At 35.2% G+C, this 15,422-nt stretch overlaps 1 protein-coding gene across 2 annotated transcripts in view; it reads right to left on the reverse strand.

The window, feature by feature from the left end:
• Positions 1–12,119: 12,119 nt before the first annotated feature.
• LOC107103808 (E3 ubiquitin-protein ligase Midline-1-like) overlaps positions 12,120–15,422 on the reverse strand; it is a 71,775-nt gene continuing 68,472 nt past the window's right edge. For both annotated transcript variants that reach the window (XM_015403638.1, XM_015403637.1), the window contains exons 8-10: positions 13,600–13,761; positions 13,293–13,500; positions 12,120–13,220 (exon numbers count right to left, since the gene is read on the reverse strand). In XM_015403638.1, the coding sequence (XP_015259124.1) occupies positions 12,872–13,220; positions 13,293–13,500; positions 13,600–13,761 (719 nt within the window). In that variant the 3' untranslated portion in view covers positions 12,120–12,871. The remainder of the gene's footprint in view (positions 13,221–13,292; positions 13,501–13,599; positions 13,762–15,422) is intronic.

Consider the following 15,422-nt stretch of genomic DNA (forward strand, 5'->3'; position numbering starts at 1 on the left):
CTGACTTTTATTTATCAGAGAGGTAATGGCAATTTCTCTCAGCATGGGCCCCAGCACCTTCCTAACACCCAGCTAGTATATCCTTTATTTCATACCTTTATCTTTTCTTGTTGCTTGGTTGCTCTTGCTCACGTCTCTCCCCTCATACACTCTCTTCCAATTAGCTGAGAGCACAAAGCTCTTCCCCATTTGCAGTGCAATGAATTATTGTCTCTTAATTAGCAAGGTGCTAACGGCCTGTCTGTCCAACTTTGCCTTAGCCATCCTGATGATGCTATGATTGAAAACTGCAAACTAATTGGTTTCTTGAATGTCTGGATAAAATTGCAAGCCTTTTTAGAATGGAGGAAGTAAGTGATTGGGAAGGAATGGAAGTTTAAAAAACGGAAGATCAACTAAAGTAGACTTTCTAAGAGATATTGCTTGTGGCCATGGAGGATAGCTGGAAAATTAAAAATAGAAATAATTGGATAATGCAAAGAAAAATGCATGGATTAGTCCTTCAGTTACACTCCTGGACAGGATGTTTTCTAAGAGGAAAAAAACAATCAATGGAAATGAAAAAAAAATAGGTATTTTGGAAATAATCAGAAGGGCTTACATTATACAACCAATTTAAATTTCAAGATACTTAATGCATAGTATCAATTTTTCAACTTGAATATTACCTTTTGCTTTGACTGATCAGCTGTGAATCCCAATCTGTATTGGCACAGAGGAAGACTAAGCAAGACTTGGGCACACAGCAGCTTTTTGACCAGTGTCAAACTCATTAGTATTAAAAATGATTGAAACTACCCCAAAAAAGCAAGAGTCACCACAAGCTTTGGCCAGAAAGATTAGAGTTTTATTTGAAAAGTAGTGGATGGCAAGTTGATTCTGAATAAGCTGCTGAGCTGGGCGTCATATTCATTAATGCCCTTCATGCCTGCTGCTCTTTTAGTGAGAGATGGTTTGTTTGAAATTAGACCAAAGCTTGTAGGAGTTAATGTGATTTTTTTTTTCCAAAAGAATACAGTTTCTGTAAAGTCATTCATTAATTTTTTCATCCCTGCTTAATCTCAAAAGACAGATGGGCAAAAAAGGCTACAACCTATATAGGCAATGGTAAAGATATTAAAATATGAGAAAAAGTCAGATTTTTTTTTTTTTAGCAGCATTAGGGTAATTGCTAAGGTGATTCAGCGAAAAAGCCTTTTTTCAATAAATCTTAAAACAGCTTAGCAACAAGATGATCTATAGTTTATCCTGAGGTCATCTGTAAAGTTTTGCAAAAAGACTACTGAAGTAGTCATATTAGTGTAGCGTGCTGGCTTTTCTTTCTACTTTCTTAGACCAACCAATGAAGTAGCTCCATTGTCAAGCTCCTGTTTCTTTTTTCTTTTCTTTTTTTTTTCTTATCCAGACAAAAGAATACAGATTCTTAACCACCTTTGCAGCTCTGATACTTAATATGAATAGAGAAACAGATGGGGACAAGCATGAGATGAAATGATTGACAGCCCTTGGTGGCAACCCTCTGTGCAGCTTAAGCTCAGCTTTCATCCTTTATTGAGCCTTTAGTTTCAATCAACACAAACAAACCGGACGGTATCTTTCAACACCTTTTCCAAAAAGTATAAACATAAGAACCATTTATCTGAACTTGCTGATAGCTCTCATCCTATATTATAGGAACAGTTAAAAGTATCATCAGTTCACTGTTATCATGATACAGTTCTTTCATCTCAAGCTATAAGAAATGCATATAAAATGGTATGATATTGAATTATGTTGATTTATGTTGCAAAAGTTTCTCATAGAACTTTCTTTAACATGCAATGTTTTTGGAAGTGGTAGCTCCTTTTTGAAGATTAATTGACCTCTGAGCCAGTTTAAGTTTGCAGGATGAAAGGTTAGTTTCAGTAGAAGCTCCGGAAATGGCCGTCAAGAACAAAAAGCGAATGTAACACTGAAAGACAGGCTAGGGTGAGTCATCTACTGTAAGAAAAAAAATGTTGTGATAAGTGGTTGATAACCCATTCCAGGATTGTGTCAAAACTCAGCATTATGTCACCAGGGTGTCTGCCTCATGGATGTCTGGATCAACCTCCCATTATACTTTTAAAAACCTTGGGAACCACCTGTAAACCATCTGGACTATTAGCTTTCCGATGTATGATAGTGCTTTATTATTAGGGGATTACATATTTGATATTAACTGAAATTGTATTTACTTTTTTTTGGGAGCCAGCAGAAGGAATCTAAAAAAAAGCGAAATGGGATATTCTTTTCGAACTCTTTTTGAAGTGCTTTTGATAAAGCAAGGGCATTTAACTCCATTGTGTGGACTTAATGATGTTAAATACTACAATAATTGTTACGAGGAAACATAAATTAGTCTTGGTTCTTGTTGATGTTATTTATTGCGAAGTGCATTACATGGCCATGCCGGTTAAACTGTAAACAAAATAAAACAAAATTGTAATACTTAGCATTGCATATGATTCAAATTAACAGAACCTAAAAAACAAACAAAAAAAACATATAAGTCCTTAATTATCTGCATACAGTTCATTCTTTCAACACCTTTCATTATAACAAACATCAGCATTAAACATGCAGTAAATAAAGCGAGCATATGCACCTGGCATATGGACCTGGCACCTTTGCTTGCTTGGTTAAGCTAATGACAGCATAAGCTCACTTACAGTATGTTCCACTGGCTCTTTACTTCCGCTTTGCCGTTCTTTATCTATTTGATGCAGAAAGATGAATATAGAGCCCCCTAGTGGAACAGGAGGATTTAACCAATAGTAACCTTGAAATAAAAATGCATGGATTCGTCCTTTAGATGCACTCCTGGACAGTTTTCTAAGAGGAAAAAAAACAAAATCCATGGTGATGGTCATAGTCTTGGGAATGGCATTCTCACTCAGCTCATCCTGAACCAAATTCCCTGAGGCCCCAATTCTCATATTGGAAGAATTAGAGAGCAAACTAAACTTTATCAACGCTATAATGAAGTACATGTTTGCCTTTTAAAGCTACACTGTGAAATGTTTTGTGGAGCAAATGGTTGTGCTCCCATCTGTTTTTTTCATATCATGCCCTCTTCAGTAGGCATTTTTGAAGCAATACCTGCTTATTTTGAACAGGCTTAATGCAGACCATTAAAGCTGGAACAAACAAGTGTAGCCCCGACTGCTGCAGCATGCTTCAGTTTCTAGCTGAACTAAACTTCTCACTTCTTTTACAGTATAACACCATGGCCCATTGTCTATTAAAAACATTATTAAGGGTTCTTAAATATACACATTCTTTAAATTTTCAGGCTTTCTGCATTATGTTTAGGAAGGAAGGTGCAAAGTAGACCTTTTGTTTTTAAACTTGATCTCTTACAAACGGGAAAATTGGTTGGAAAATATTTGTTTTAAACAGATGTTTCAGCAATGGCTACAACACTGATTTAAAACATCCACAAAACTTCTGCTATTGTGGTGGTTTCTATAATATACTGTTCTATTTTAATATAAAGCATCTGAGTCATATTGCTCAGTGCACCAGTTTGTTTTAGGTCTGTTCCTGTTGACCAATTGTTTGTGGGTAAAAGCTCCAACAACATGCACATGGACATCAGAATTGGACTAGAAGATATGCTGGGCAAAAACGTTCCATCCAAGTAGAAATTGATTTCAATAATGTATTGCACAACACACATTGGAGAATCGAGTGAATTTAGTCAGAAGATAGAAATGACACACTATTGTGGAGATAATCATAATGCCATAACTGATCAGTGCATATGTAGTTTATCGATGAATAGTCAGCTTGACCTTTAAAAGGTAATTTCAACTTAAATAGTTTTCATCTAACCTGAGTCTTGTCTCTTACCCCCCTCTTGAATGTTATAACCAAAAACCTGGACATTATATTGTTTCATCTGTTTGCTATGTCCAGCTGCTATGAGTTTGGTGCCAAGCAATTGGGAATCTTTTATGAATAAAGAAAAAGATGTACAAATTCCTAATTTCATATTGATTTCATTTTCAAAACCTACTTTCTACATAAAGTGAAGCATACAGTCTTGGCCCGTACATTCATATGCACATATAGTTTGGAAAAATGCAGTCATGGAAAAATTGGGAAATCATTAAATAACAAGAGGACAGAGGAGAAAAATTCATATTGTTTATTGATTTCCCTTCTTGCAATTCAAAAACATTTATATCTGTGTATCTGAAGATATAAAAGTAAAATAATAGCCTATTGATATTTCTAGCTCTTCTGAGGTGTACTATAGGCTCTCTTCTTGTTGTATTTAAGCGTTATGTTCTTGAAAAATTACTACTTGTTTTTCTGAACACACACATACCATAGTTCCATATTCTGATATAACATTTTGTTAGATAATTCACCTAATTTCAATATAATACAACACAACAAACTATGGTAAAAAGAAAACAAAAAGAATCTGGTGTTATTTATCGTGTATGATCAAATAACTTTTCTCTCATGTGCATATTTCACTGAATCCTAAGACTGACATCTGCTGGACATTCAGTAGAGAGACCCACCTTTTCTGAAATGTCTTTTTAGCAAGGCACTGGGAGCTGAAAATAGGGGTCAAAAGGTTTCTTATTTTTGGTTTTAATAAAACAAAAACAAAAAAATGTTATCTTGGTATTTATATTAAAACCTTTTTCACTACCATTCAAATAGGTGGTGTTTAGGCCTATTATGTTGCTTAAGATCTGGCTATTGATAAATTGGTATATGCACCTTTGATGAAAATAGCACATATGCCAAGTCTGGTTATTCTGATGTCTCACGAAATATGTTTAAAAGTTCTGCATATAATTAATTGTCTATCTAACATGCCTTTCTATTTTTACAAACACAGACTTTGTTTTGCTGTTGGAATTTTATGTGAAATCATAAAGTAGAATCCTACAAGGTTTTCAGTATTTAATACATATTAAATAAGTCAATAAATAAATTAAAACAGTGTTTTAACCAAGAACTGAAAAATCATTTCAAATCTAAAAAAATAAAAAAACATTACTTTTTGTTGCTTTTACTAACATGGCAATGCCAGATTGACCATGTATACTGTAGCACTCTTGATTTAGTTGAACAGAATATCAGTCTGGGAATGGTCCCACTTAATCGACTGAGAAAAGGAGGGACAATCAACAGACCTTCCTGAGCAAATGGGGCCAAATCAATTTCTATTGCCTGCATACCAAAGTTTGCTTTTGGCTATTCACTGTAAAAAATGACAGTTTTTTAAGCAGCATGCAAGAAATGACAACTTAAGCTTGCAAAACACTTGTTTCTCTTTCAAAGGTAAGCAAATGTCAGAGCAGCGGCTACGCATGCACCCTCCTGGGCTGCCATGTTTATTTTGGTCCTGCTCTGGGCTTATTACCTCTTAGCCTCTTCACAACTGTATGTCCCGCCTTGAAAGGAACTATACCTGACTCTGGACAGGATGAAATTCAAGCACAATTCTAGTCCCCAACTGCTTTCTCCCTATGGAAAACCCTCCTTCGCTTACAAGCATGAGCTGGCACGCTCCTCCTGCACAACCCTCCGAAGCCCCAATTCATGCGTCTAATAGTCATAGATAAATTGTTACTGAAGCAGAAAGTAAACACACAGCCATATTCAGCCAGAGCTATAATCTGGCTGTCATTCTAACAGTTTCAAATCAAAATCTAGTCCTAGGCAGTAACATTGACATCTTCACAAAGACTATGATGTGCAGAGATTCACATGTGATTCTTTTTTTTCTTTTCTGGTCATTCTTACGCTTTAGGACCCTTGTTTCTACATTTTTTTTTTTTTTAGGCTGTTTAGCAGCCATTGTTTGCAGTGACAGACAGGGAACCTAACTCTACATTCCCTAGTGCTTTAGCAGCTATTATGTTTCATGTGTATGCCCTTTTGTGCTTGTGTTGGAGGAGCTGCTGCTTGGCAAAGGGACCATCCCTCTTTTTTCATTGACATTGAAAGGCCATCCAGGGTTGTCCCTTGTTCTTGCTTATTCCTAGTAAAAACAAAGCCTGTATTTGCTGGCTAATGCAATCAATTAGGCAATTGTATGCTTGTTATCTGCAGTCACAAAGCAAGTTTACCGAAAACTAAGTTGTCTAAACCTAGTTTAGGGAAACTATGACTTTTCTCATTCACAAAGAGAGTTTATTCAACCTCTGTTTCAGTCACTGCAATATCATTCTCCCCAGAGCTAACCTGGTCAGGAGCAGGTTCTCTTCAGTAAACTTGGAGTGTCCTCTGCCTCTGCTCTCCTTACAGCCAATCACACACTTTTATTTCCTGATTAAGTCAGATTTTTGTCAAAGTTATGTGCATTAAAAAATAAATATATTGTTCACTAGGTCTGTTACATACATTAGGTTTTAAAAACAAACACTGTCATCCGTTTGACAAGGATCTTATTAAAGAATGATCAACATTTTTTCACTAAGAATTAAATCTTTATATGGAGGGGTTTCAATAACTCAGTTGACAGGATAGGAGATTTGTGTCTTTGATTTGTTTAATATGAGCAAGATGCGGATAATTTGTTTTATTATTTAGTTATATTTCCAGTACATGAAGAACAAAAATTATTTTCAGATTACACATAAACTGATTCATTCATTCCACAGGTTGAAAGGAATAACTTTCGGGTTAGGATTAGGATTCACTCGATGATAACAACCTAATGAGCGAACTGGCACAACCTGAAGCCATTCTATGGGACTGATAGCCACTCATAACGGCCATTTATTGGGATGATAAAATCCAAAGCGCAGCTGCAAACAGTCACTTTACTGTGTAAAAGAAACTGAATCAGCATGAGAGACCCTTAGATGATGCAGAGGTTCTATATATTAGAACATTTTTAAAATTAATTTTCACCTGCTGCAAGAAGATTTCACCTAAATAGATGAATTGATCTATTACAATTCAAGAAATATTTTCACGGTAACAATGTCTGTGGTAAGCTGTTTTGATATGTGCTAGTTTTACTGAATATGTATTCCTGATATCTGAAAAGAAATATTTTTTTTTTTTTTCCATTGAAATGACCCTTTCAAATAGAATTAAATTCTCCACATTTGGATTAAAAACTCTGGATGTCTATAAATTCATTTCAGATGTCCATATTTCTTATATTACTGGTCAGCATTTGTATTATTTTTTAACTATAAAAAACTTTTTTCAGATATCATAAATACATTTTTAGTCAAATTGATAAATGTTAGAATGGCCACTTAAAATGTGTAAACATTTCTAGACCTATAAACCTAAATTCTTTGTAGTATAGCTTTTTTTTTGTTTGTTTCTAAAATTCAGTTTTTGCTACAAAATGTAATTTAGAAAATCTATTATTACATCAGAATTTCACAATTTAAAAATAATTTCCATGTAGCAGATTTATTTTCACAATTACAATTTTGCACAATTCGATGATTAATGGAAATTAAGCTACTGAACAGTATAATAGTATAGTATAACAGTAAATAAGTTGTTCGTCTGAACTATTTTTAAAGAGCCTGCAGACTGCTTGGAAAAGAGCAGCTTTAATGGTAGAAACACAAAACACACTACATCAACTCTGGCTTAATTGTTTCACCAATGTAGGACAGTGTTTGCCTCAAGGAGGGTGAAGATTTCTTTTTGAAGGACGGTCAGCGGATTATATTCCCATGACGAGAAACTGATTCACTTTATCTGTCTTGTTAAACTACACTGAAGGTACCCTTAGGGAACGTTGGCTGTTTTAGAAGCTGGACTCTTATAATAGTTGTCATATGAATGAAAACAAGAGCCAAGGTTGTACAGAGAAACAACAGAAGCTAAGCAAATCCTTCCCACTGAGAAAGGTTAATAAAATGGTAGGTCATCAACCTTTCTGACGTTTCAGCCGAGAAGCAAAATCCAAAGAAGTACTAGGTTAGTGTATTGGTTATTTTGAAATGTCACCTTAAAGTATTGTATGAGGATAAAAGGAGGTCAGAATGCAAAATACTGAGCAAGATCAAGCTAAAATTCAAGAATTAATCATTTTTTGACATGCATAAAAATTTAAAGGGGAAAGTTGATACCTTGCAAGGTTGGCTAACCGGGGGGCAGCAATAGACAATCGTTTTTGACATCATTTTCAAATTGACATTTTTGACACTGGATTACCATCCAGTGCAGCTGGGTTTGTAAATTTTTAAGGCCAGAGATACAAGAAAATCCATCTTGCAGTGTTCTAATCTTTCACAGATGCATGTGGCATCTTTGGTGCACAGAGATTCAAGACACCTCATCACTAGCCAGCTGCATAAAATTGACTATTTATCTACATTCTTTAAAAGTTCCCAAGTGATTTGTAAGAGCCTCTCTTGGAGCATTAGCATTTGACAGGTGCTATTACACACAAGAACGTCTTGTATGTTGATTGAAGGAAGATGAAGAAGCTCTGGAAACATGCAAAAAGATTTAGCAGGTGTCATATTTGATACTTTGTGCCTTGCAACTGAATTTTTCGTTTCAATGTTTTTATATTCAAATCCTACTAATGTGTAATAGTTGTGGTTTGCTGCATCAAGATGAAGTTTATGATTTTATTTTTTTTCTTTAAATTTGCTTAATTTTTAGGAAGTGGCAGTTAATTCTAGGCATATAGAACACAGCCCCTTTTCCACCCCTTACTGTTAACTTTTAGTTAGCTGAATGAATTATTAAAATTTAATTTGCTTGCCAAACAAAAACTGAATGTTTAGAAATATCTCCAGTCACAAAAAAAGATAGCACAACTAATTTTCGAAGGTACATAAAGTTGTTTTTCAAAGAGGCTTGTCTTCATAAAATTATAAACTTTAGTCTCTCTAAAACAAATTTTTACTTGCTTACTGGCATTACAGTATGAGCTTGTTATAATTATTTACCTATATAAAGTTGAGAACAGCTATAATGGATGTTTTTTGCACCAAAAAAAAATATATATATATTTATAAATGTAGCAGATGTTTAGCTCTTTGTGTGTATTTACTGAAGGACATCATGTGATGTGAATATCATATCAGCCCACGCCCATGGGGGATGTTTTAATTAAAAATTTAAAAAAGCATCAACTTAGGTCCAAAACTGCTAACTATAGTTTTTCCATCCCATTAGCTGCAGATTACATTGCAATAGTGTCTGCATTATTTGTAGATGGCCTATTGTCTTATCCTTGTTCAGTCCTTACTAAAAGAAAGCGTTCTGCAGGATCACAACACTGAGTGAATGACGCACTAAGCTTGTTGGACTGAACTCTTGGCCTATAAAGAGTCTCTCCTTGAAACCAGGAAGAGAACTTGATTGTAAAGAGGAAGTTAACGTGATTAACACGATGACTTCCTCTTGTGCAGGAAATTCCCAAACTTGAGTGAACTCTATATTTTTAGATCCACAAATGTAGACTTTAAGTTTCTCAGATCACTAAGATTAAATGTTGTGCAAATTAGTACATAATGTCAACTGTATCCAGTGTCTAAGTGTGTTTTATTTCTGGGAAAATTACACTGGGCAAATTGATCTTTACTTGAATAACTCAATGTCTATACTTCAAAAATTTGGATGGTCTAGATTCACACAAAATGATTTCCATATGCACAGGAAGATGACATTTTCTGTTGAAAATGACACCTCATGTCTTAGTGGTTCTCACCTATGTAAGTAAAGATTGCTATATCTACTCCAGGGAAATGATTGGTTTCTGGTCTGAATTTGTATTGATTTATAGAAAAAATTGTGTATTTGAGTAATATTTTATCTGTTTCATGTAGATATGGATTGTTTAGAGTTATAATAGATTAAAACATCAACAAAGAAGTGGACGAATGAGTAATGGAAGGGTGGGCAATTGATGAATGATAAATGTATTGAACAAGGTTAATTGATATATTGAAGATGGATATATAAAATGTAAAAATTGAGCTGTCTTTTACTGTTTTATTGATGTGGTTTTATCGATGTGATTGGGGTGTGTGGAACTCAATTTTGGAAGAAAAGGATTTAGCTCATAGGTGGGCTGATGGAAACAAAATAAGTTGACATAGATTTAAAATATTTTATTCAGGAGAAAAAAGAATATAATTACAATATTTATACTTTCTATATTCTTTAAGACCTGATGAAACAAATGAATTAGAAATATTGTGCCTTTTTTTTAGACTACAACATATGTCTTGATTTTTGCAATCAGTCCCCAATGATCTCAAAGGCAAATATGAAACAATAAACCTTAAAGTGAAACATATCTTTATTTTCTCTTGTATTTATCACAGAAACCTGTGTTGCACTTATATCCAAATTTCCACAAGTGCTCACAGAGGCTCAACATAAAACATTTTTTTCAAAAGAACAAATGTACACATTAATTAAAGCACTATATTTGCATTACATACTGAGAGATACAATGTAGCCAACAAATTACTAGGGACATATCCCTAAAAACACAGTTCTTCATATAGTTAATGGTGAATTTTATTTAACAAATCCTAATTTATTAAGAAACTTTAATGTTGTAGGATGAACTCTTAATTTTCCATTGGCATTATTACTTAATAATTTAATCTAATTAATCATTGCAGACATTTCCAAACTCAGAGAGCAGTCTGTTCTTTTTGTAAGGATTTCAATAAAACAAATATATATATTTTTATTTTTATACCCTGAAGTTGAAAAGAGCGGGTCCCAAATGCAGGACTGACATAAAATGTCACACTTTTGTTGGAAAGTAACACAAAAATACACCAAAGTGTTCAGCCTAACACATTTCATCATTTTATGGGGATACAATTGTTAGACAAGCCTTTTATTACACACACAAAGAACCACAAAACAAAATGAACACATTAGGTCAGAAACATCTCCCGAGTATGAATAAATGTAAATTGCACAAAAAAAAAAATTTTAGGCTACAAAACCATGAATAAAGTGTAGACAATGTGCAAAAAACCATCTGTATTCAGAATTTAGCAATTACTATTTTCAGTCTTACTCAATGTCCTATCACACTTTTAAAAAATATGTCTGCATTTATTATAGAATTAAATATATCTGAAATGACACAAATGGCTACTTTGGTTCCTGGTTGTTAAATGAACAGGAAAAAGATAAACAGGGTTTGTCAGGAAGAACAGATGTACATATTATACATATTCTGCATTTACAATGACCAAGATGTGTGAAAATGTAAATATACATGTAAAAATGTTGTGTAGGAAATGAACATTTCAAAGTGCTATTTCTGTTGAGATGATCTAAATATATATATATATATATATATATATATATATATATATATAAAGGAAATTAAATTGTGGCTGTTTTTCCTTTTGCAATAGTTCAAATATCTCTTAAAACACCAAGAATATCTAATCCAACCCCCATTTTCAGTTCAAGAGTTCCAAACAGACTAATTTTAGTAGATCATTGAAACAATCCAATGGCATGCTCAGGTTTTCACACCCCTGAACCTTTCATGTCCAAGTACAACTTCAATGTATTCTATTTGGATCGTACATGATTAGCTGATATATAATGGTGCACGATTTAAATGTAGAATGAAGAAGGTACAGTTTTTAAATTCTTTATACGAATGTGAATCCGAGAAATGTGGCAGATTTTTGTATCGCCCCCTTTAGACTGATGGGCTTCAATTACAGCAAACGCCACCCATTGATGTAAGAAGATTTCTGATCATGGAGCCAATGAAAACAATTTAAACTGGAACACTAAATCTTGATTCAAGAACGTCCTTGCTTTCCAGTTGAACTTGAAAATGTCTTCAACTTGGATCTATCTGCTTACATAGAACAGCTGTATTCTGTCAGGGTCTTACAGTCTAAGACATAAAATTCTTTATGTATGTCAGTAAGAATATTGAATTGCTGCTTTTGTCCATGTGAGTCTCCATGTTGAAATTAGTAATCAACCTGTGGGTTTTAGGTGAAGGCATCAAAAGTTTGCTAGGAAACCGTTGTCAACCAATGGCATCATGCGGACCATGAAATGACAGCTGTCCACTCCACAATTAGAAATTGTTTAAAGGAACCCATGTGAACTGTTGTTCGCAGTTTGTCAAACATAGTTATAGAAACACATATTCCCAACCATGGTTGGGAGTGTTAGCCTAGTGGATAGAGCAGTGTGCTTGTGCACTGAGAAGGTTGCAAGAACCTGGTTTGATCCCCACAGCCTCCACTCTGGGTTCTTGAGCAAGACCCTTAACCCCACACTGCTCACTGGGTGCCCCACAATGGCAGCGCACTGCTCCCCTGCAGTGTGCAAACATAGCTTATGACCAACCGGAAAGCTGGTCAGACTGGATATTAAGGTGGTTAGATCTACATACAGCACAATGTCCCAAGAAAAATTTGTGCATTAAGAAGTTTGTCTTTTGCATTAAATTTAATGAGAATATGTTGTTAAGTGACAGAAAAAGGTCAAGGAGCATGAATACCATTGCAAGTGTATGGCTGCTGCACTGGGTAACGGTATATGCTGGCCAGTTTAAGAGGCAAACCAGAATGTTAATCAACCGGAAAACAGTCTGTGATGGTCTGGATAACAGTGAGACAAAGATGCTAAGAACCATATCAAACCTAGAGTGTTCTACCTGTTCTGTTAAAGCATGCTTTCTAGTTTAAGTCAGAAAAGAGAGTTTGTATTTTCCTGCCTTTGGGTGTGTAGTAGTGCATGAGCAGAATTTAATGTGGCTAACTGTAGCAGAAAAGGGTGAGTTACAAGGGCGGTCTACCAAGACAGAATATTTTTTATAAATGTTGCCCAGTGCAGCTTAAAGGTAGTGGCTTTTTGAGTGTTTGTTTTTGTTTTGCAGACTTCAGTTGCTTGATTCTAGTCCCTCTAGATGGTCAGGGATAGGTAGACCTGTGAGTATCGTCAGACACTTATTCCATACATTAAACACAGGACACACTGGCTGGACAAAAGACACATGAAAGGTATGTAGGTGCTGAGAGCCGACGGCATCATAGAAAGAAATGTATCCGGCGTCGTAATCCAACAGGATCCCTACCCGTCGGAGGTGGGGGGAGGGTTCTATGGCCAGCTCCTTGCTGTTGTGGCGAACCACCCATGAGTTGTTACAGCGGCAGAGCACCCAAGAGGCAGAATTCTTGCCGATCCACTCGTGCTTGGGGGCTGACTTGTATGCAATACCTATAGCGTACCTGTTTAGCAGAAATAAGTTTGTACTTGGCAAAAGTCTTTGTTAAAATGCTCAAGAAAGGAATAGTTCTCACCATGTGCTCCCTCCAATCAGAGCCTCCCAGTAATGACGTCCACTGTCAATGTAGACATTTCCCACCACGCCATAGCTGCTCTGGCTGGAGAACCGATCCTGGCTATGGCCCTTCTTGGATGTGGTTTCATCGCGTTCTACTGTGAGGTTATCATGGGAAACTTTGAGCTTCTTATGAGCAGATTTTGGATCCAGTTTGAACGGTTGGCCTGGTTAAGAAAAATGGAGATAGTTGAATACCATTTATGGAGAATTGGGCTTCATCTTTACAAAAAGTAAACTATTTTATTCTAGTCCAGTTCTCTTACTGTTTGTTTTCAGAGTCCCGGGTTCACTGCTCCTGCTTCCTGCTTGATTAATGGCTTTCACCACAAAGATATACTTAGTTCCGCTCTGCAAACCATGCACTGTGTAATGGTTCTGTTTAATGTTGGGAACAATCATCCAACTTTCCAATGAGTTGCATAGACCTGATAGAAGAGGGAAACAAAAAAGGCTTCTTGAAACTTACAACTGAAAGCATACTTTAAGCCCACTAAACAAAACCTCCAGCAGAAGATCAATGTTCAATGTGAAAACACAGTGCACTAAATTGAAAAAGATGAGTAAGGCCTTGGCTGTAGGGGCAGAGAAAAGGCACAAGAGGAAACAATTCACACCACATTCGCTTTAGACCAAGACAATCATTTCTGCAGTCAGTGTTTTTTTTTTTTTTCTTTTAATGGTACCTTCACAGTGCCTCTGAGGCCCACGTTTATTTCGGAGTATAAGTACAAATACATAATATTTGTTTTATGTTTTAACCTAAGAAACTGACTTGGTTGAGTTTTTTGTTGTAATTAAACATGCAAAAAGGTTGATTGATATGTGCATAAAAAAAACAAAAAAACATATGAAGTAACTTGTTGCATTAAATTCAGCGGGTCGTCAGATTCAAACCTAATTTTGATCTTAAGATGTTTTACTGTTCTCACCCTTTGTTAGATTAGTTTTACTATTACTTAAAGAAAAATATGTAGGTATTTACAGGCTAAACTGCACAACTTTAAAAGCAAATATTTTCTAGACATACGCATACAGGCAACTAAAAAGCTAAAAATAAGCAGAACAGAATAAACATTTTCAGATCTTTTACCAGCAAAGCTTCTGTTAATAGGTAAGAGTGGATTTCCATTTGGATACATGCACATGAAGTTATAGGTGATAATGTTTAAGAAAAACCTTACTCGGTTATTGACTCACAAATCAAGCTTTTAAAAAAGGTAAGCTAGTAGCAAGTAGTTTTATTTAACCAGCAGCACTGATACAACACCTTGTAACATTGGGAAAGTAATATATTTCTTTACAGTTTATATGTAAATGGAAAATTAAATGTAAGCATGAATGTTACAGAATGATAAATGTGGAAGTTTAGAAATTAGCCACCACTTTTTTGACTTCTCAGAATCGGTTCCAGTTTAAGTTGTCTAACAGTTTTCTACAGAAATTGAAAATGTTCCTTTTGTTGAACTACAGCAACAAAGATACAATACTTCAACTTCCTGCCATGTGATTTATCTCGGCAGCTCTGGGGAAAATGATCTGCCACTTAACTCCCAATTTTGACAGTTACACCTCTGTCATTAGCAATGTGATAAGAGAGAGAGCATGGAAGATCACAGCATCTTATTGAACAAAAAGAGACAGGGATGTGACAGCTGGAGGGAAATGAAGTGTCACATTAGTGTCATAAATGTCTCTTCTTAATAGTTTTTAAGTGTTGAAGTAATGAAAGTTGTAAAGGAAAATGGACAACCATATATAGGAATCCTTGATTAGATAAACGTCAAGCACATAAAAAAGGAAATGAAGGATAAAAGAAAGGAGATGAAAAACCAAAGGAAGGTAGACTTTTTGTGGGAAGTGTTTGAATCTTTAAAGAACACTTCAAAACTGGTTTAGATGAAAGACAGATGGGGCTGTTTGATTGAAAGGCAGCAGGGAATCTTGTCTTCTGGTGCTTTGACCCATTTTCCTTCATGTAGTTGTTGCTCAATCAGCAATGTCCAAGGTTCTTAAGGTGTGTATGTTTTGACTTGTCATTGTAAGCATATACTCCGACCTAACTGCTGCATTGGGCATTTAGTTGAAA

The sequence above is a fragment of the Cyprinodon variegatus genome, unplaced genomic scaffold, assembly GCF_000732505.1.
Source record: "Cyprinodon variegatus isolate N-32 unplaced genomic scaffold, C_variegatus-1.0 Scaffold1532, whole genome shotgun sequence".
Lineage (NCBI taxonomy): Eukaryota > Metazoa > Chordata > Actinopteri > Cyprinodontiformes > Cyprinodontidae > Cyprinodon > Cyprinodon variegatus.